Below are 22,118 nucleotides of genomic sequence, written 5' to 3' on the forward strand. Positions count from 1 at the left end.
AAAAACCACCTGGGGCCTAGAAAACAAGGATAGAGTCACTAAAGGCAAACTGTGAGTTGGTGGCAGAGCTAGGCAAGAACTGAAGTTTCCTGAGTCTCATTCTGAGACCCTATCCCAAAGTTATATGCTGGCACCTAACATTATCTTTCTCTCCCCTACAACCTTCCCTCAATTATATATCCCAAGGCCCAGAGAAGCACTAAGATGGTGACAATAAACAAACAAACAAACAAACAAACAAACCCCTTTTCTTTTATTCCTGACATGAAGAAAATAATAAAATTAAATTAAAATAGACAATCTCAAGAACAAAGGGTTTCTGTGGGGGTGTTTTGGTGGCGGGGCACCACCCTCTCTTTGAACAAATTAATCACATCCCAGCAATGGGTATTTTTCACTTGTAAAAAAATATGAATAACCCAGAACTAGGTGAACACATAAGAGCAGGAGAGAACAAGCTGACAAGGCTGCTTCATCACTGAACTTCCAGTGATTTAAAGTCATGAAACAAAGGATTCCTTTTCCCCACACCTTCTGGGGTGAATGAGATAGGAGTTTTGAGGAAAAATGGGACACAGACAGAAAGACAGAGACAGGGAGATAAATACAGCACTAGGTGGAGAGAATAGAATATGAAAAATAAAAGGATGGAAAATTAAGTGTAAGCCTCACTGAGCACTGTGGGAGAGGAACACTTACAAAATTTTGCATAGCCCCTGGCCCAGTCTAGTATTTTCCCCTAGCTATAACTTCTCTCTTCATCTCTGGAAGAGTAATGGCTTTGCCAAAGCAAGAGAATGAGAAACACACTAAAGCAGAATGTCGAAAGAAGAGCCTTTTCTTTTCAGGAAAATAGAATCCAAGAGATCCCAGGGCTTATGCTGAGGTGTTGAGGTCTGAACATTGGGTGGACCAGAGAGACAAATGAATACGTGGAAGGCTGTGAGCCCTACATATCTGAGCCCTCTTTATTTCCCAGTTTTATCATCTTGCCCTGAGGTGGGCATTCTGGTAAAGAAGAGGAAGGTGAAGAAAGGGGTTAAGAGGCTCAGTCATCTTGTTACAACGTTATCACAAATCTTGCTTAGAAGAACAAAGAGATAGACAAGGGGAAGAGGGCAGCAAACAGATGCCAGAGGGACAGGTAGATGACTTAATCCCCCAGCTCCCTGGCCTCACCTCTACACTGTTTTGGCTCTGGCTAGAACTATCACTTTCCTTGGTCAGGCTAGCTGAAGAGACAGCAACACCCCTGGGAAGTCCCATGCCTCTGTCCTCCTCATGATCCTTCTTCATGATTTCTTCACCTACTGCCACTCTGGCCCGAGTTCTCTTTGGCTCCAGCTGTTCCCTTGATGCATCCTTGAGTTCACCACTATTCTGTGTCTTCGGACGGTGCCGCTTCTCTAGGGTTCGACCCCGAATCCGAGTTCCACCCTGTTCTGCCTTCTCCAACTAAGGATTAACAGACAAAGAGAAGGCACACACCTCAGACAACACATATTCAACATTTTCACTGTCAACACAACTCTCAACCCTCAACCAAACCTCACCTCGAGCAATGTACGGAGCCGTGTCAAATCTGGAGGACGGCCAGCCTGTAACAACTGCCAGATGCTATGGTTCTCATCCAGTGTCACCTCCAGCAGGTCACCCTCTATCATCAGCTCCTCCAATGGAGCTCGTGCTGCCTCAGGCAGCTCTAACACTGGACCTTTGAGTTGTGGCAGCAGTGATAAAAGCATATCTAGGTCTGTAAAAGCCATGAATGGATACTAGGTTCAGTGGGCAGATATAGATTTAAGTCCCTTAGAATACCTCAAAGGGACATGGACTCTCTTTTCCCATTTCCACCCTTCTCCCTTTCCCCCATATATCCTAGAATCTCTTTATTTCCTACCTGAAAACCCTCCAGCAGCAGTTTTCTTGAGCTTTGTGCTCCCATCTCTGTTTTCCAAAGATACCTGGGACTAGTGATCAGAATGGGAGAAAGAGTGAGAGAAGCCAACTAATTAATTCCTATCTACCCCCAAATAGCCAAGAGAATCTTTCCTACCTGCAGTTACAACTAATAACTCTCCAGAGTCAGGCGGAAATAGCTTGGGGTAAACAGAGCATGAACCTTACCTTGGATTCACTGCTGATGCTTTCTCTCAGTGTAGCTGGCACTGGGGTAAAAAGCTGGGCACAGGGAGCCCCAGGTGGAGGTCCGGTCGGCTGCTGAAGCCACTGTCGTAATTCAGTTAGACGAGCCAGTAGCACTGCTACATCATGGGAGGCCAAGGCCTGGCGTGCTCGACCCTGCCAGCCAATAGCTCGCTCTGTGAGGCACTGTAGCGCCTCACCCTCAGGTAGCCGTACAGGTAATTTCTGCAGGGCCACCAGAAGGGCCAGAATAGTCTCTAGGCGAGGGCGGCGAGAGCGCATGCAAAGTGGGCACAAAAATTTTGTATCCCACTCCCACCATGCTAGGGGAACTGGGGAGATAGGATTCAGTGGCCGGGGTACACTGGGTCGAGGGGCTGACACACATCTCCCATGGAACCAATCCTGGCAGAGGTCACACTGAATAGCCCCTTCACCCACTGGTGCCCGCCCACACAAGCAGGGTGAGGATGTGACATCATCAGATACAAGTGATGATGGGCAAGGCTTGGTCATGTTGGCATGACGAAGATGAAGGATGCCTTCTTTTTCCTTTAGCTCACCCTCCTTGAAGGCCAAGATCTGCACCAAGGAAAGTGATACAGATCATTTTAGGGAACCCAAGTCTAATCACAACCAAATGTTGCCTTGTGTCAGGCAGTGCATTCTAACAAGAAACAGTGACTTACATAACATAACATTAGAAACATATGTTGTTGTTGTCAGAGGAAACAGCCTATCCTAAATTTGTTACTTATCTTGAGTATGGACACAGGGAAGTGAAAGCCCTTGAGAAGACCTATATATGTCAAATTTTGATGTTCTCAGGAGAATCCTTGAGTTGAGGCATAAAGCAAAAAAAGAGTGATTTGTGTGACTAAAATGCGAGAGACTTTTCGATTATATGTGTGTAGGACCACAGATGTCAAAGCCCCATAGAAACTGTAAGTTAAATCCTCTCATTGTGGTATTTGGAAAATTAAGGCCAAGATAAATATGTAAGGGTAGACAATAAAAAAATGCAGTCCTCTTGCTATAAACAAATGAGACACATATGGAGATGGACTCACTCAAATGGAGGGAAGCATATAGGGGGAAAACTTCACCCCAAAATTTCAACTAGCCCAAAGTTATTTTTCCAGTTGTGATAATTGGAATGACACCCACTGCTGGGAAAGATATTGCCAGGAAGCTCTGCCATGAGGAGAAAGCATGTGATTTAGACACCATGTGACTTTAGTGTCTGGAAGTTACCCGGCATCTGGAAGTTGCCCAGCATCCGGATGTTACATCTATAGAACCACCTGTGGAACCTGTCAATCAGTGCTACCAGCCAATTAGCTTGGAGCTGTGTGTGTGGACAGCCCTGTTTCCTGTTTCACAAGAGGCTTCTGGGAAAAGCCCCAGGGAGAGGCTCTTCGGGTGGGAAACTTTGGTTGGGGAGCAAGTGGAGACAGATTAGGGAGAGCAGGCAGATCTAATTCTTGATCCACGTGTTTCTCTTTACTAACCCCTAATATACTTTAATAAATACTTAAAGCCCAAAGATTGATGCTATACATTTTCTTTTTTTTCTTTTTTTTAGTAAGGCAATTGGGGTTAAGTGACTTGCCCAGGGTCACACAGCTAGTAAGTGTTAAGTGTCTGAGGCCGGATTTGAACTCAGGTACTCCTGAATCCAGGGCCGGTGCTCTATCCACTGTGCCATCTAGCTGCCCGCGATACATTTTCTAATTTAAGGTGACCACTCATTAGATTTTAGACATCATAGCTAGAATTTTACATAGTAGATTAGATCTAACTCCTACTGGGACTTGATGAACTCCATAATAGCTATCCAAGCCTTCTCACCACTGAGCCTGGATCTCTGAGGTCCTGGGCAGACAGACCCAAAAGTTCTGTATCTGACTTGTATAAGCCCAGCTCCTTTTCCTTCCACCGATTCCGCTTCATGGTGTCTGAGCCAGCATCTGCACACGGACACAATACCTGAAGGAGGAGGAATGGAGATGAGCAGTTCCAAGTACAGAGAAACCAGCTGCCTAGTCACAAAATAGGAGCTGAAGAAAAGAAGCAGGAGGAATCACAGGAAGAATTAAGGTTAATGGTGACAGGAAAAGAAGATGGCAATGGCAATGCTTACCTCAAGAAGAGTATAGCAGGAATTCTTTTTGAGGAAGGTCTTGGAAGCCTTTTCCCGCCAGGAGTGTGCCGTAAGCACCTGTAACTCTAGCTGCTTCAACTCCTCTAGTCCAACAGGGAGATCTCGACCCACAGCCACTAAGCCCTCCAAGTCATCCAGGCAAGGATAATGGTCACCATTCTAGGAGAGGATGGGGGACTTAGTTCTCCTAAGAGAAAAAAATGCTTGAACATTTTCCTAGTTTCAACTTTTTCTTCTGTAAGAATGGATAAGCAGAAAAGACTCCTATTTCCCTAGTCTTGGTCTTATGGCTAAAATCTTGGGCACTTTCCAAGTCTCTTTCCTCAGGTCATTTCCTCAGGTCATTCAGCAGGTTCTTCAAATTCTACTTCTTTAATATGTCCCTCCTTTCCATATGTCCTGGACCTCATCATCAAAACTAGACTTGTTTTTTGCATCCTGTTTTTTCAACATGCCCTCACTTAAATCACTCACCACTTCTCAACAAACCTAAGTCCTCTGTCCATTCTGTTCTTCCTTGAACTCTGTCATCCTCAATTGCCTCTTGCACTCATGTCTTACTGAAGCAGCAGCCAGGTGGCAGAGTGGTCAGAGCGCTAGGCCTGGAGTCAGAATAACCTGAGTTCAAATCTGGACTCAAGTCACTTAATTAACTACCCCCTAGGTAAGGGGAACTTGGACAAATCACTTAACTAACCTCTGTCTGCCATGGCTCCTTTATAAAAAGGGGAAAATAGGGACCGCTAGATGGCGCAGTGGATAGAGCACCAACCCTGGAGTCAGGAGGACCTGAGTTCAAATCTGGCATCAGACACTTGACACTTACTAGCTGTGTGACCCTGGGCAAGTCACTTAACCCCAATTGCCTCACCAAGGGGGGAAAAAAAAGTCAAACATAAAAAGGGGAAAATATTTTCCCATCACCACAATAAGAAATTATTATAACCATAGTTTCTACATAGCTCTGACCATCCTCTGGTGACAAAGGCTCCCTGGCTGTCCCCTCAACTAAAGGCATGAGAGTTGGAATACTCTACATTGCCACTTCTGGGTTCCCAATCACTCAGGATCCTCTCTTCAAGTTTCATATTATTTCTATCCACCACCCAAACAAAATCCTGATAGCTCTTTCCTACAGACTACCAGGTCATTCACCCCTTCTTTCCTCAATAAATTTAATACCTGGCTCACAATTTGTCTCCTCCCCAACTCCTGTCCTCATACTAGATGACTTCAACATATTGATTCTCCCTTTAAACTACTCATTTTTTCAACCTACTTATCTCCCAAGAGTGACTCCACCTAACCTCAGCTACACACTAGTGGCAGAGTGGAGAGTGAGTGAACCGTACTATCATTAGAATTGGTTCAAAGAGGGAATAACATACATACTCAAGTGGGTATAATATTTTTTTTTTAGTGAGGCAATGGGGGTAAAGTGAATTGCCCAGGGTCACACAGCTAGTAAGTGTCAAGTGTCTGAGGCCGGATTTGAACTCAGGTACTCCTGACTCCAGGGCCGGTGTTCTATCCACTGCACCACCTAGCTGCCCCTTATAATAATATATTTTTGCCGTGAGGGAAGGTGGGAGGGAGGGAGATAAGGCGGGTGGGAGAAGAGGGGAAGGAGGAAGGGCAGGTTGGGGAGAGAGCAGTAAAAAGCAAAACACTTTTGAGGAAGGTAAAGATATTCTGCATAACTGCACAAGTATGACACACTGAATTGCTTGATTTCATAGGGAGGAGGGAGGGTGTCAGAAAAATTTAGAACACAGAATTAGCTCAAAGACCTTAATTTCATCAGAGTGGGCTCAAGGAAGGAATAACACACACACCCAATTGGATGGAAGAATCTATCTAACCCTTCAGGAAAATAGGAGGGAAGGGTGAAAAAATGGAGGGCAGTGTTGGGGAGGGGGCAGTCAGAAGTAAAACACTTTTGAAAAGGAATAGGGCAAAGTAAGATAGGAAATAGAGTAAATATCATGGGAAGGGAATAGGATGGAGAAAAATAGCTATGATGATTGATTATAATGGCAAAACGTATGGTACCTACTCTGCTGGGCTACTGTGAAGAAATTTCTTTGTCATGTTTAAGGTACTATATAAAAGTTATGATGAACAGGATGCTATCAGAAAAACCTGGAAAGACCTACATGAACTGAAGCAGAATGAAATGTACTGTACACAAAATAACAGCAATAGTGTAAGATGATCTGCTGAGAAGCACGTGGTTATTTTCAGCAAGGCAACAATCCAATATAACTCTGAAGGACTTATGAAAATTGCAATCCATTTACAGAGAAAGAACTGATGGTATCTGAAAACAGATGGAAACAATTTTTTTTGACAGTTCCCCAATATGATGTTTTGTTTTTTATCTATTTTGTCTCACAACCTAGATAACGTGGTAACATTTTCCATGACTATTCATGTATAGCTTACATTGAATTGCTTGAGTTCTTGGGGGTGGGGGATGTTAAGGGAGGGAGAAAGAGAAGTTGGAACACAAAGTTTTAAAAAATTGATGTCCAAATTTGTTTTTACATATATTTTGGAAAATAAAATTCTAAACAGAAAAAAAACCCACATAATTCAGCATGTCTTGGAAATATGTACTTTGAAGTGACATGACATTTGTTTTTATGTGCAATGGAAAACAACATTACAAACTTAATTGCAAACCATAAAAAAAAAAAAAAAGATGGTAATACCCTGCATCATGGCAGCACCCAAAAAAGGACCAGCTCTGTATTAAAGAACTCTCACATCCACATATCTGACTGCAATCACACATGCTGTTGAAAGGTGGGGGAGGGGCAGCTAGTTGGCATAGTGGATAAAGCACTGGCTCTGGATTCAAGAGTACCTGAGTTCAAATCCGGTCTCAGACATTTGACACTTACTACGTGACCCTGGGCATGTCACTTAACCCTCATTCGCTCATACTGCCCCCCCAAAAAAAAGTGAGGGAAAAAAGTCACAAAACTGGTCTAACTAGATGTACACGAATGACTGTTATAACACCTCAACTGAGCCCTCACTGCAGGGAGGCCATCCTACTATAACTCCCATATCAATTCCTTTTTGTTCTCCACCTCCACAGTGGCTCTCACAAACCTCTCTCCTCACATTCACCATAACTCCCTCTATCTATCAACTGAAACCTTACCTCATTTTTACAGAAAATATTTAGACCACTGGCCATAAGCTCCCTCTTCTCTCCTCTTCCTCATCTTCTATCACTCAAGTGTGATTTCTCACTATCTTTTCTTCTACCCCTACCTCCTATGATGAGACTGCCTTACTACTCAGCAAGGCTATCCATTCCACCTGTTCAAGTGATTCCAATCTATCCCATCTCCTCCAACAGACTGCCCTTCCCCCATTATCTCTACTCTTACCCTTATTTTCACTCTCTCCCTCTCTGCTGGCTCCTTCTCCATATGCTCATGTTTCCCCCATCCTGAAAAAACACTTACTTGATCCTTCCATCCCTGCTATCATATTTCTTCTTCCTTTTGTAACTAAATTCCTCAAAAAGATAGGTGCCTCTACATTCCCTCCTCCCACTCCCTTCTGAATGATTCACAATCCAGCTTCTAACCTCAACATTCCACCAAAACCACTCTTTCTAAAGTTACCAGTGATCTCTTAGTTGCCAAATCCAGGACTTTTACATCATGAATTTGAGGCTCCTCTGTCACTTGGCCTCCATCTTGATCCTCATTCCTCACAACTACCCAAGCTAAGTCAGTAAGCCAAAAAAGTATTAACTGCAGAAATACTAATGTGAGACAGAAAGTGGAAAGGGAATTGCAGGTATTCCCCAGTGTAATCCTCACCTGGATTTCATCAACATCTGCAATCCATGCTCGGGCCTTGGCAAGAGCATCTTTCAGTGCCAGGATGTTGGGAAGGTGGACAGGAATATTCTCTGCCTCATGAATGATGGCTTCCAACATGGCAGGAGGATGCTTTTGCCTGAGTAATAAGAACATAAATACTTTTAAAGGGCTTATATTAATCCCCATATATGGAGGGAAGGAAAAAGTCAGGCATGGGAACAGGGCTTGGTTCTTAGTCTAAGATGCTATCTGGCTATTCCACTGTCAAACCCCCTTTAACAATTCTTCCTTAGTGCCACCACCCAAATCTAGGAGAAAAGATACATGTATAGTGTGAGAAAAAAGATTAAGTTTAGACAGGAACAGTTAGAATGTAAGGGAGGATGAAATGTAGGATCTAAGGTGAACACAGAAGGAAAAAAGATGGGCTTCAGCCTAAGTACAGAGCATATATATGGGGGACGGGGGAGAGAAGACAAGAACAGAGGCACCTGATGCACGAAATGCAAGATACTGGCAGGTAACAAGAAGACAGTGTGTAGTGCCATAAAAGTATAAAAGTATCAATAAATAGTAAAATGAAGACAAGGGAGAGAGACATGAGAAAGGGATGGAGGCAGTCAAGTTATACCTGGCTTCCAAACAGAGATGGGCCTTTTCTTCCCAGCGTTCGGCAATGGTGAGTAGCTCCTGAAGTTCAGCCCGAGCATTATCTACAGCAGGGCTGGGTGCTACATTGGCTCCCAAAGCCAAAAGTCTCCTCATAACTGCTAGGGTGCCCCGTTGAGCAGGAGGCACTAGAGTTCGCCTCACCTCATCCAGCCAGTAGCACTGCTGCATTTGTCGCCTCAGCTGCTTGGCCTCAGGCACCTCAATCCCCAGCTGTTCAGCCCTCTCCAGTAGGTTTGGAAGGAGGGGCAAGCTGGCAGGCAATGTTGCAAGAGCTTTTTGTGCCTCCACCTGGAAGGCCTCTACCTGTTCTAAGACACCCTGTGTGGGGATGAGGTAGATAGGTAGGTGTTAACCTTTGATCAAGCAAACAAACCAAAAGAACAATCCACAGAAGTCCTACTAATCTTTTTAAGTAGAACTTTTCATATTCCTTACTTTGACATCTCCAATCTGATGCATGGCACAAGGAAGGCTACTCATCTGTTCAATGAAGGCCTGCAACTCTTCTAGGGTTAGCTGAGGTGAGTCTACCCTATATGAATATGGGAAAGGATGATCACTAAGAATTCAGTTCACATCATGTTTCTTTCTATATTTGTCTCATGCTCATCTCTATTTTCCCTAGCCTACTCTCATCCTGTCCTCCCAATTCTCTGAGGTACTCCTTAGAAGACAAAGCACACAATGGAGAAAACATTTAAACTGAATCTTGCATCGGCTCAAGTGTCCTGGCAGCACTGAACACACACACCTTGCATTTCAAGAAGACTACAGGTTATTCATTTTTCCACTTTGCTATTCTCTAACTCTCCAAAGTCACCAAGTCCTGCCCATAAACTCACTCCACTCTACCTGTGTTCCTGAATGCTGACCAACCCCAAGGCTTGGGAAATGCATTTCTCAGCTTGACTCAGACAATTCTTCAGCCGTTGCAAAAGCTCACTGTGGGGAAAGTGACGCTCTCGAGCCTCTGACTCCAATGCTCTTAGCTCTTCCAGACCTGAGAAATGAGGAGTACTGGGTATGTTAGAATTTCAACTCAATCCTGTTTTCCTTGAAATTTCATTCATTTTCTGGGGAGTTATAGTGTAGAGTTGGGGAAAGTGAGGCCAGTAAGGGCCCAACTGTCACTCACTGCGCTTCCGCCCATCCTCCAGGTCTAAAGCTACTCGAACCTTGCCAGCCCAAGTATCAAAGGATTCAGCCCGAATTTTCAGTTTGTGTAACATGGCAGGAAGTTCATCCAGGGTATATCGGTATCTAGTCAGAACGAATAGAACAAGAAGTCACTTAGAGTATCCTAGAATGATTACTAGTACTGCCCTGTAGACCTAACCTAATCCAGTCTCACCGTAAATACTGTTTGCTACGGGGGCACTTGCAAAGGTCATCAATGTGGGAGAGGCAGACGAGCCCATCGGGACAGTCATAACAAGCCAATGCTGATAGAAAACATGTTGTTTTACATTTGGCACACTGGCGCTCATCATCTGGGAGTAGCTCAAAGGCTTCACGCTCTGCCTCTGTGATGCCCTGGAATATGTAAGTTACTAGGTTATTCAGTTCCCAGAAACTATAAAATACCTTTACACAAATAATTATATTTAACAACAGAGAACATATACTTGGTAAACGCCAAACAAATGCTTTGTTATTTACTCAATCATTAATCAATTCATTCATTTCAATGCAAAAGGGTATTCCTATAATGTGGAAGGAGGGTGCAAGGAGGGTGTTGGGAGGGAAATTTTGTTATTCATACAAGTTATCAGTTTATTGAGAAAAAAACCACATTAGCTTGGATATCTTGGTTTCTAGAAAATGGAACATTTTCTTGCTCCTCCACAAAACATTTACCTTCTCAAGTAGGGCCTTTCGTAGTTGCCGCTCTTCTTGCACCATAATAAACATCTCTTTATGTACTGCTGCTGCCAAATTCAAGTCCAGTTTCTCAGGAGAAGTAGCCATCTTGCAAATGAGCTCTTCGTGGGAGAAGACACAGTAACGCCGTAGTCGTCTGTAGTGTTCGATGCACTGGCGTCCAGCAGGCAGCTGGCAACAGTGAAACTCCGTATGGTGAGAAAAGCCATAGAACTGCAGGGACCTTTTGTTTACTTCTTATAGCCCCAAACTCAATATTCCCAAAACTAAAGTCTAATTCCTTGCTCACCCAATCAGCAGTGCAAAAATTCACAGCTTCAGCAAAGTTGTAACCCTGGTTGAAGCCACTATGGTAAGCACGGGGAAAGGTAATGACAAATTCTCCTGCACACTGGTTTGTTCGGACAACCTAAGGAAAAAACAGAATGTGCATGTACGTGTGCATGCACACGTACATGTATACACATATGAAAATAAAAATGAAAACTAGGAAGTTGAGCTTCTCCATGAGGAATCAGGCTAAAATGGAGTTATAATGAAATAACATTGGTCCTACCATCAAGATCTTTTCGATTTGATGAGGACAAATATACCACAAACTTTACTGTTAAGACATGCCTTCTAAACCAATTTTCAATTTGTGCTGTCCTTTCTATCATCTAAATAAATGTGAAGAATTTTACCTTTTTAGATAGGAAGACCCCCAGAGCATGGGACCTACAGAAATATAAGCCTCTTTTCATTCAGATCTAAATGTATAAGCTGCTATAAAGTCCATAATAAGAACTTATAGTCCTCAGAAAAAGGACAAGGAAAGGCAAAAACTAGGTATATACCAATGCTCAGAAGCAGGCTAGAGAGCTGACAGCATTCATTCCCTGAGACATGCACAAGCATGCGAATAGGGAGGTGTAGATCTAATGAAGAGAACAAAATATAGAATACAGTATCCACTTAAACCCATATAGCCTATGTTAGAGGATAAAGCACCTCAGAGATGAAAGTGAGAAGTAACACAGAAAAAGGAGGTGGGTAACTGGACTATCAGTTAGGTTGGGGCTGAAGCCAATGGAGTTAAAATTTAGATCTTAAAAAGATGAAAAATCTTCATTTTCCAGGGAACAGATAAAGAGCTATCAAAAAGCTACAGGGTAGCTAGGTGGTGCAGTGGATAGAGCACTGGCCCTAGAGTCAGGAGTACCTGAGTTCAAATCCGGTCTCAGACACTTAACACTGACTAGCTGTGTGACCCTGGGAAAGTCACTTAACACCAACTGCCTCACTAAAAAACAAACAAACAAAAAGCTGTCTAAAGTATGGATAAAGGACAATATTCTTTTCCTTTCAAGAGTATTTTATATTACTTTGTACCTACTACTTCGTGCTTATTTCACTTGTATCCAAAAAGGCCCTCAGATGCCCAAGGACTGTTATTGAGATGAAACAAATCTTTTTAATTCCTGGTGATGAGCCATAAATCTTGCACGTGATAAGCATTTAATAAATGTTAACTGAATTGAACTGAAAAGGAAATAGGAGGTAGTGGCTGTATATTTAAACCTGCCATTCACAGTATCTGTCAGTACCAGGTTCTCTGTGTTGCAAAGTGAAAAAGTGACTCAGGGATTCTAACTACTCTACTTTATGAGTTTTATCATGCCATGGAAAAAGTAGAAAAGAGAAGGAAAATGAAAAAAAAAAGGTAAGATGGTGGGATGAAAAATGAAGCAAGGAATGTGTGACACTGACCGGAACTCCATGTGACATGAGGGTATTGGGATTCATAAGAGTGACCAACTGATGAAGGAGATCAGGTTGACTGTCAAATAGCTCAGGAGTCAATTTCTTCATCACTTCCTCCAAGTGTTCAGCTGCAAATGAGGGTACTCCATACCATGTCTTTGGTTCACCCCTGACAGTAAGTATATGAAAAAGGTTACACTGCAGGCTCTACTTAAAATTTTACTTTCCTACCCAGTCCCAACTCCAAGAGTTTGACCACCTGCTCACCAATGAAGATAATTAATAGAGTAGCTCCAATGGTCTTCAATGTGCCAGCAAAAAGCAGAAAAGACCATGCCCACGTATAGCCAGGGAACCTTCATGCCTGAAATGTCAGCATTGATGTGGCATAGGACTGACTGCTCCAGAACAGGCATTACATTCAGGTTCCAGCCACTGGCTGCATACTCCTAGAGAAAGTAGAGAAACATGTGAGTCTTGGGGAATAAAATGAGACTCACGGAATGACTGTAAAAAATGAATATTGTAAAACTCAAAGTACTAGAAAATATGTTATTGATTTAAATACATTTCCAAGTGTAGCACTATTTCCTATCCCCTTCTTTCTATTTCCTTAAATAGTGTGATGATATATATATAAAATATAAGACAATTTCTGGGTAATTTAATCATGTTATTAATAGGCTGGCAGATTATTAATCTGTCAATAGCCATTTCTCAGACCAAACACCCCTAAGAGCAGTGGGGTCCCAGTTTATAAACCCTTCTAACTGTAGGAGGTCCATCACAAAGCAATCAAATCTAACTGACATGATTTGGAGGTGTGTTATGTTAAAATGAAGTCTGGGGATAACTTAAGAGACTCAAATCTTGGTCAAGATGACATCTAAGAAAAAATGTGCAAAATGTTCTCCCAGTATCCTCCCCAAGCTGATCAGAGCAAAATAGTGAAGTAAAGTAAAGCCCTTCAGTTATTTAGATAGAGGCCTGTCTCCAACCAAGAATTCTTTTAAACTTGGGCTTAACCCAGATGAAGAGATTCAACAGAATCTTTCAAGGAGAACTTAGACTTTGGGTGATCAAGGGGAGAAAGGATTAAGAAAAAAGGGGAGGGGCAGCTAGGTGGCACAGTGCATACAGCACCGGCCCTGGATTGAGGAGTACCTGAGTTCAAATCTGGTCTCAGACACTTAACACTTACTAGCTGTGTGACCCTGGGCAAGTCACTTAACCCCAAATGCCTTACCAAAAAGAAAAAAGAAAAAGGGGAGGGGGCAGCTAAGTGGCACAGTGGATAAAGCACCAGCCCTGGATTCAGGAGTACCTGAGTTCAAATCTGACCTCAGACACTTAACACTTACTAGCTGTGTGACCCTAGGCAAGTCACTTAACCCCAAATTGCCTCACTAAAAACAACAACAAAAAACAAAACAAAACAACAACAACAAAAAAACTGCATTCAAATCCGGCCTCAGACACTTGACACTTACTAGTTGTGTGACCCTGGGCAAGTCACTTAACCCTCACTGCTCCACCAAAGAAAAGAAAAAAAGGGGAAATCACTATATATTTACTAATAATTATTTCTCACAACTAAACATAATTTTACCTGCTGACTAAGTTGCAAAACTACTCCAAAATGGACCTATATTATCTTGATTTCGGTCCAATTTACATATAACACAGGATTTTCCCCTCCCACATAGAAAATCCCACATCTAACAATTGTACCTCTTCCTCATCGGACAAATGCTTCTTGCTATCATTAATGGGGAAACCACTGCCAAACTCCTTGGAATGGATATCAGCCCCATACTCCACAGTTACATCCTCTTCAATGCTGTTCACAAGCCGCCAGAACTCTCTCTCTACTAACTCTGTGGGTACCATCTGGGAAATAAGAACAGAGTGCTTATATGTGTGTATTCAAAGAGGAGTGGTAGAAATAGTGGGAGGGGTGGGAACAGGGAGCAGCTACAAACCACTCTCCAATCCTTGGGTTTTAGGGACACAATGAAGAGAAGAAATTGGAATTCAGTCCCCTCTCCCACTTCTTTCACCCTCTGAAAATTATCTGGCCCCTACCACCTACATGTACAGGCATGTTGAAGTAATCAGACTTGAATGTGTCAGCCATTTCACCAAAGCTTTGAAGTGTATATTCTCTTGTGGCCTGTTCAAAGCCAAATGCTTCTGGGGGTCTTTTACACTCCTGAAATGGGGAGGAGGAGGGTGGAGGTGGAGGGAGAGAGGAATAAATCAAATATGTAGAAATGAAAACCTCTCCAAAGCAAGATTTTAAATTACATATTCAGTTTAGCTACTAAGACATTCTTTATACTACATCTCCTAATCCACATTCCAGTAAAACTGGGCCCAAGTATCTCTCCAAAAAGCCAGACTACATATTTTTTTTTACATACTAATACTTCTGCTTAAAATGAAATGCATTCTTCCAATCTGCTTGATTCTCAAAATCTAGTTCTAACAGGGAGCTACATTGTCTTCCTCAAACCTCTCCGACCATACTGAGCTTTCCTTCCATGTTGTTTTCTTTGGTCACATTATCTTGAACTGCTTTATTCTGACAACACTACAATGGTAACTCAAATAATAGTTAATTCTCAAAAGATCCCTGTTTGGTAACTGGGACTGTTAAACAGAGGTTATCCCTCAAAAGAAGAAGTTACCATACCGCCATGACACATTTTGGACAACGCCAGACACCTTTGGGGATCTCAGGCAGAGGCGGTAGTAGGCAGAAAATGTGGTAATTGTCATCACAGCCATCACACAGCAGGAGCTTATCATCTTCATCCCCCCGGGCACATATCCGGCATACATAAGAGTCAATCTTCGAAGAGGGAGACAAGAATGATAAACACTTACCCAACCATGACCAACCTGCTCATCAAAGCTATTTCTGATAAGCCCTTCCATGCTCATACTAGTCTATCTAACCATGCAATTCTCTAACTCACCTAAGAGAAATGAAAGGCACTTGAAGTTGTAGCCTTTGATCATGTGAAAGAATTCAATTATAGTCTTAGTGACAGAGATAATCTATCTTTAAAAAAACTATAATAATCTAGCTTCAAAAAACCCATTCTACATATCTAATTGTCAGGGTTTTTCCCCCATATACGACTAAGGAAACGTATCTATGTTATCATGCGTATAAAGAATTCCTGGAGAAGGATCTTCATTCTACCAAAGGAAATTGGCATCTTGTCTACAATTTATCTTAATGAACTGCTTAAAGCACTGAGACTTCTAACTTGTGTGTTAATGGAAGAACTTGAACTTTGGTATTCTTGGCTCCAAGAACTGGCTCTCTAATCACTACAAATGTGGCCTCTTATTTTCCCAAATATGTTGTCCTAACTTACCTCCTCACCTCAATGATTCCATATTATGCCTTCTAAAACCAAGCAGAACCAATCACTCCCTTTTCACATAGCAAATATTCATATAACTCTCAAATGTTTTTATCATGATATATATCTCATGCCATATAGTAAGAATAGCACAAGTTTTCACCTATTGACTTTTCTTTTTACAGCTAGCTGGCAAATTTGGATAGAGTACTGGGATTAAAATCAGGAAGACTCATCTTCTTGAGTTCAAATCCAGCCTCAGACACTTACTGTGTGACCCTGGGGAAGCCACTTAACCCGGCTTGCCTTGGTTTTCTCATCTGTAAAATGAGCTGAAGGAAATGACAAACCACCTCAGTATCTTTGCCAAGAAAATCCCAAATGGGATCATCATTAAGAGTCAGATTAAGAATAGCAACGATTTAACAAGTATTTTCATTTCATGTGTTATTTTTACAGAGTATTAATAGGAACCTTGAAGAGTAGAATCAAATCTTAAAATTTCACAGACTAACTTGTGCTTTGCTAAATGGGTGTGGCTCAGATGTCTACTACTCCTATGAGTCAATTCAATATCAAAAATTGGTATGATTTTAGAAATCAAAACAACACTAAAGATGGACCACAGAATGCATCTGACTTGTAGCTTCCATGTGTGTTCTTATCCCACTGAAATGAATGTCCATTCCTGTGGTGGTAAAAGGTCTGGATTCTAACATCAACTTTGTTACAGCACTCTCCTTGCCCCTTTTATGAGTAAGGGAATGATGTAAAGTTTTGTCTGACAATATTATATTTTAGACCCAAGTCCTATTACTTCAGATGTTTTAAGTTCTGTTATCTGCAGGATACATTTGATCTAATTCCACACCCATCCCTTCCCCCTACCAAAAAAGAGAGCTTGAAATTTCTTACAAACTGGGCATTACTGTGGTTCCTCCGAAGGCGCATTGTCATTTTGGTACAAGGCTCCAGGCTGTGAAAGAGTTCCTCCTTTCCATCCATTAAAGTTTTAGGGAAGGATGCATCTACCTTCAGATCTATGCCCGTTTCCTCTTTCACCACCACTGTGGGAGGACATTCAGGTCCATCTTTATCCTGAGAAGCTGAGACTAAAACAAAGTGAGAAAAATTCCTGCCACAGACCAAGCCTCACCCAAAGATCAGAGTGAGGTGTCCTCAGTGGGACTTACTATTTCTCATCCCTTCTACCTAAGACTCACCCTTTTTTCTAAGATTTTTTTCTTTGGCCATGAGTCCAAGGCCCATCATCTTGGGGCCAGCTCCATAAATCTGCAATTTCTTCAGTTCTGGATTTTTCTCAATATCTTCCTCAGTAGGTTCTGGCTGCAAAAGACAGAAGCATTTTAGTGGTATTATTTAATGGTGTCCAACATGGTTTTGTCCCCATCCCAGAAAACAATTTTGTGGGGAAGAAAATGGAGAGCACTACATTATGTACACCTGGGTCCGTTATCTGAGAACAACTGGGATATTTTAAATCCCTAGCTAGGCATAAAAGTATATGAAGTTGGGGCAGCTAGGTGGCGCAGTGGATAGAGCATCGGCCCTGAAGTCATGAGTACCTGAGTTCAAATCCAGCCTCAGACACTTAACACTTACTAGCTGTGTGACCCTGGGCAAGTCACTTAACCCCAATTGCCTCACTAAAAAAAAAAAAAAAAAAGCATATGAAGTTACAAGTCTTTTCCTTGGAAAGGTGTTCTCTGATCTTTCAGCATTAAAGCAAAGCAAAACCATCATTCCTCCCAAATAAAGTGTTCACAACATAAAAGCACATCCATGAACAACACATTTAAGTAGACCCAGAAAAATGAGGTTAGGGATCCACAAAGAAAAAGATGAACAAAACTAGCAAACTCTTTAAAAAGTTCTGTTAGGTTACGGTGGAAGGGGATGAAGCAAGAATCAATGAGATACTCACATCAGGCTGCAGCCTTTTAGCACGTCGACCATAAGTGTTGATTTTAGAGGGCTGTACAGACTGACGCAGAGGGATGCTATGGGGTTTGTATTCCTTGTCCTTTTCACTATCAAATGGACGAGTATTACACTGCTGGAGAGTACACAGGGAAAAAGCAGATGGGGCCATGCCCCTGACAATTAAGCTCACACAACCAAATCAATCATCTAGTAACTAAGCTTTTGGTTCTGCTTTGAAGTGAAAGAAACTATCCAATGGTATTAGTTATATCAAATTTTTATTGCAATCTCATCACAAGCACTACTCATTTTCTACATATTGTCTGTTTTGCTGGTATATTCTTACTGATTAATGCTACAGTAATGTGTGACATCATTGCTATCTCTACTATCCAGTAACATGAGAAAATATAGAGTAGATAAAGTCTGGGGTTGCAGGGTGGGAAGGGGAATTACTTTCTGGAGGAGTGAATATGGAAAATCTATATGACAAATGTCATTCTCTCACCCGCTGGGAGCTGAGCCTAGTTTGGACCAGCAGGAAGAAAAAAGAGAGTTAGTGTGATGGGGGCAGAGATTCTATCTCTGCTCCTTTTCTTTACCACCAGGTTGGCTCCAGACTGGTACATCTCATAGGGGTAGATGATTCGCTCATAATGAGAGCGCAACAAGGAACCAATATTTTTGCCAGCTGGGTAGTTCAGGCGTTGGGCCACACGAGCCCAACGACGGTCTTTGCTGATGGCCTCATAGCCTCCCTCTTCCACCACAATCTGGAAATACAGAGTGTACAATGGGGTTACTCACACTCCAAACAATGCTCAGGCTATCTAACATCCAATGGGCTAGGGTGTACATCTTAACAGCCTAAATCACCAGAAAATGTCATTTCCCTACTTATCCCCCTTACCCATTGTCATTGTATAACCCAGCCTCAAATCTAGAAGAGAAGACTGCCCTAAGAAGGTTGGTTATCCTGGTGACAATCAACTTTTGTGGCCTGAGGTATTTATATCTCAAAAAGATTTGATAGCCAGAGGGTAGGTCAAATGGAAGGACAAGATGATAGATATACTTTGCTAAGGCTGTAGAGATCCAGAATGCGCCGCTCCACATTTGGGATCTTCAGTGAAGACCCCTGTATCTCCCAAAACTTGGCGATCTGGTCTAAGTAGTTGAGCTTCACTCTAGTCTGGGCCTAAGAAAAGAGGTAAGGTTGAGCAAAGTTTCACTGTACCACTCCAATATAGCTGGCATTTCTCCCTGTATCTTGATACCATGAACTTGAGAGGGTCAGTCCCTCATCTAAATTAGGGAATAGTAGTTTCCACTCCCTACAGATACCTCATCATGACAAAACTATGACTTAAGGTCCACCAAAATTGGTCACACATAAGCATGTAAGTTATATACAAATATAATACAAAGTAATTGTTGAAAGTAGAAGGAAGCCTATACTGTTAGTGAAAGAGCTATGAATGTCATGACATGGTTGTTTTAGAAAAATCACTGTGGTGATATCTGCAGGGTATTAAATGATGGTAATATTCTCAACACTAATGGGGAAAATTTCAGAATGTATCGATTTTTGGGAAAGACAATCAACCACTCAGTAAATATGAAACACTTGCTTTATGTCTGGCACTGTGGCAATCAAGAGGAAGACAGTAAGTTTATTTTAAGGTGCTTGAGCTTAAAAGGCGTATGGGGCATTCACTCTGGCTTATCCAATAGCAATACCAACAGGTATTTGGGGATAACAGCTTTGAAGTCCAATGAAGATCCTAGAACTGGAAATTTAGATCTAGAGTCAGTTATGTGAAAAATAAAGTTATCAAGAGATTATATAGAAGGGAAGATACAAAAAGGGTGCACTCTTCTTATCTTTATAATTCAGGATGAAATTTCACTGAATTCTCCCAAATGCTAGATAAAAGCTAACATGCTTTAAAAAATGGTCTATTCTTTTAGTTAAGTTCTGGCATTGATATTTACAAGTTTTGACTATATTATGAGTAGCAAAGGATTAGGTTGCTTTTATGATATTATTACATGTTTAGTGTATAGTGATGTCATGTTGAAACTGGATAATCTAGATTAGTGGAAACTATTAATAAATTGAAGAAGTCTGTAGGGAAAAGTTATTATCAGAAATTACTTTGGAAAGGTATAAGTAACTGGGTAATAATAGAACAAATAGATATTTACCATTTAGAAGAAACAACCAATGAATCTACAGATGTTTACAGTACTTAATGGCAAAACAAAATTAAAAGAGGTTTATCTGGAGTTAGGGGATGTTAGTAGAAATTTGTTTTAGTGCTGAAGACTTGTTAAATTTTTCAATTTATCTTACCTCTAATTCATTTAGTCTCTGGATTCTCGGTGTGAATCTGAAATTGTCGACTTCCACAGCAAAGGGTGGCTGCCAGTCCTTATATGAAAGGAGGAAAAAATATAAAGGTTAATTAACTGTAGTTACTTTGGAGAACTTCTGATTTTTTTGTTTTTGTTTTTTGTTACAGAGAGAAAATGTTACTAAATTTTAAGATGTAAAGCATATATATTTTTAGTTTTTTCTCTTGATTATGGCATTAATTTAAAATTGTGGGTTTTATTGTGTTTTGTATGTTTTATTGATATCTGCCACAGAGAAATAGTTAACTTATGTCAAATGGGTTAGTTATGGGGTACTTTTTATAGTCAAATTCTTGGCAGAATGAATTGTGGTATTTTATTATCTATACAAATTAATGACATTAATGTATGTCCTAAAATTGAGTGATATGGAGTCATTTAAAGATTATGTAGTTTTAGAAATATAAGTTTTTATGGTTTTATGTTCATTTATATGGGGAATACTGAGTGAAAATGGAATTGAATTTAAAACTGAGTATTACTTTGTTGCTATATGTTTCAATAATAAATTTCATGTTATTTAATTATTTTTTGGAGGAATCATGTATTTTTGCTGACTAATGTTCACGTTTTTTAATTGGCTGAAAATTCAGATGATTTTTATTTCATGTTGCTTTTTCTATTTCCCCCCCTGTGACAATGACTGTCTTTTAAAAATATGGTAATTTTTACCCCCCCCCCCCCCCGCCCTGTTTCATTTTTTATTTAAAAAGCAAAGCTGAATGTCGATATTTTGGTGATTGTGGCCTATAAAAAAAATTCCTAGTTTTTTCATTTTAAAATTTTGGTGATAGGCCTCTGTGATACTTAGTTTTAACTATGTTCCAATCCTTAATTAAATTTTAGGATATGTGTCCGGATGGAGTGTTTTTAGCCCTTCTCTAAACGTTAATTTGCCCAATTTATGTAAATATCTTACCGCTGGCGGCCGGATCTTGCAGATACCCGACTTCTCGGCGATGGGCCGGATCTTGGAGATGTAACCCAGCGGGTCCTGGAACTCGGCCCAGCTCGGCTCGAATACGGGACACTCTGGTGGGGGTACAAAATCCTCTGGCCCTGTCTCCATGGTCACTTCAAAGAGACCTTGCGTAACTCCAGATTTTGTTTTGCTTTAATTGATTGAAAAAATGGTAACATCCTCTAACGACGTTGCTTAAAATTTTCTAACGCCGCCATTTTGACTACCGCAGCCTCGTTACCGCTTTCAGAATTCCTCCGCGCACTTCTCCCTTTTCTTCACGTACAAAGATCTTGAAATGCAAAAAAACCCAAAACAAAACAAAAAAAACCCCAACTCTCCCTAAAATTTAAAGCAAATTTTTATGTTGCAGCTCTCCTTTAATACACAAAACAAAACAAAAACAAAGCAAAAGAAAACAAAACAATTCAAGTTAAAGAAATTCACTTTCGGTTACAAGTGCGCAAGGACACCCTTAACGGAGACGGCGAGACCCGGAAGTTAAAATTTAGAAGTACGTTCTAAAATTCTAAAATAAAGTGAACCCAGAAAAAAAAGATATTATCTCAGAATTTGAAATGAAAACAAAACATAACAAAAAACCCCGAAAACACCCCTGAGATCTTCCTACAGCCCCACAAATATAATCTTACCACTAATAAAAAGAACCTTAAATTTAGTGAGTCTTCAAACTACGATTAAAAACACATTAAAATCCACAAATTAAACCCCCAAATCCTAATTCCTTATTTAAAAAAAAAATTTCAAGGTATTAAAAATGCCTCAATTTAACCAAAAACAAAAATATAACCAAGTTAATCATATCTTATCTGCTTCATTATGTGAGTTTTCTTGGCAAAGACACAAGACAATCATTTCCTTTACCTCAATTTACAAGTGAGGTTAGAGCGACTCCCAAAAAAATAAATACACATCATTAAAACCAACTCAAACAACTGCTTGAA

At 41.0% G+C, this 22,118-nt stretch overlaps 1 protein-coding gene across 3 annotated transcripts; it reads right to left on the reverse strand.

Moving 5' to 3' along the window:
* Positions 1 to 232: 232 nt before the first annotated feature.
* Positions 233 to 21,629, reverse strand: LOC122733447 (lysine-specific demethylase 5C-like). Of its 3 annotated transcripts, none has more exons than XM_043973874.1 (26): positions 21,112 to 21,629; positions 20,131 to 20,208; positions 18,850 to 18,972; positions 18,377 to 18,547; positions 17,776 to 17,907; positions 17,054 to 17,177; positions 16,746 to 16,897; positions 15,149 to 15,307; positions 14,546 to 14,665; positions 14,185 to 14,343; positions 12,721 to 12,902; positions 12,460 to 12,622; positions 11,000 to 11,119; positions 10,687 to 10,881; positions 10,181 to 10,362; positions 9,965 to 10,089; positions 9,682 to 9,829; positions 9,265 to 9,361; positions 8,789 to 9,147; positions 8,155 to 8,293; positions 4,289 to 4,468; positions 3,997 to 4,134; positions 2,128 to 2,727; positions 1,901 to 1,970; positions 1,554 to 1,753; positions 233 to 1,455 (listed from the first exon to the last, which is right to left on the reverse strand). In XM_043973874.1, the coding sequence occupies exons 1-26, from the start codon at positions 21,259 to 21,261 to the stop codon at positions 1,072 to 1,074; spliced, it is 4,650 nt and encodes a 1,549-aa protein (XP_043829809.1). In that variant the 5' UTR covers positions 21,262 to 21,629; the 3' UTR covers positions 233 to 1,071. The 3 variants fall into 3 exon arrangements, with proteins under 3 accessions (XP_043829809.1, XP_043829808.1, XP_043829807.1); XM_043973873.1 differs by having other exon boundaries at positions 16,746 to 16,936; XM_043973872.1 differs by having other exon boundaries at positions 16,746 to 16,942.
* Positions 21,630 to 22,118: the final 489 nt, after the last annotated feature.

Source organism: Dromiciops gliroides, chromosome X (genome assembly GCF_019393635.1).
Source record: "Dromiciops gliroides isolate mDroGli1 chromosome X, mDroGli1.pri, whole genome shotgun sequence".
Lineage (NCBI taxonomy): Eukaryota > Metazoa > Chordata > Mammalia > Microbiotheria > Microbiotheriidae > Dromiciops > Dromiciops gliroides.

Excerpts from the sequence above, each read along its gene's own strand:
- LOC122733447 (XM_043973872.1), bottom strand. The coding sequence starts at position 21,261 with ATGGAGACAGGGCCAGAGGATTTTGTACCCCCACCAGAGTGTCCCGTA. Across the intron at positions 16,943-17,053 it reads AAAAAATCTTAGAAAAAAGG|TCTCAGCTTCTCAGGATAAA; the intron begins GTGAGTCTTAGG and ends ACTTTGTTTTAG. Across the intron at positions 9,830-9,964 it reads GGAGGATGGGCGGAAGCGCA|GTCTGGAAGAGCTAAGAGCA; the intron begins GTGAGTGACAGT and ends CTCATTTCTCAG.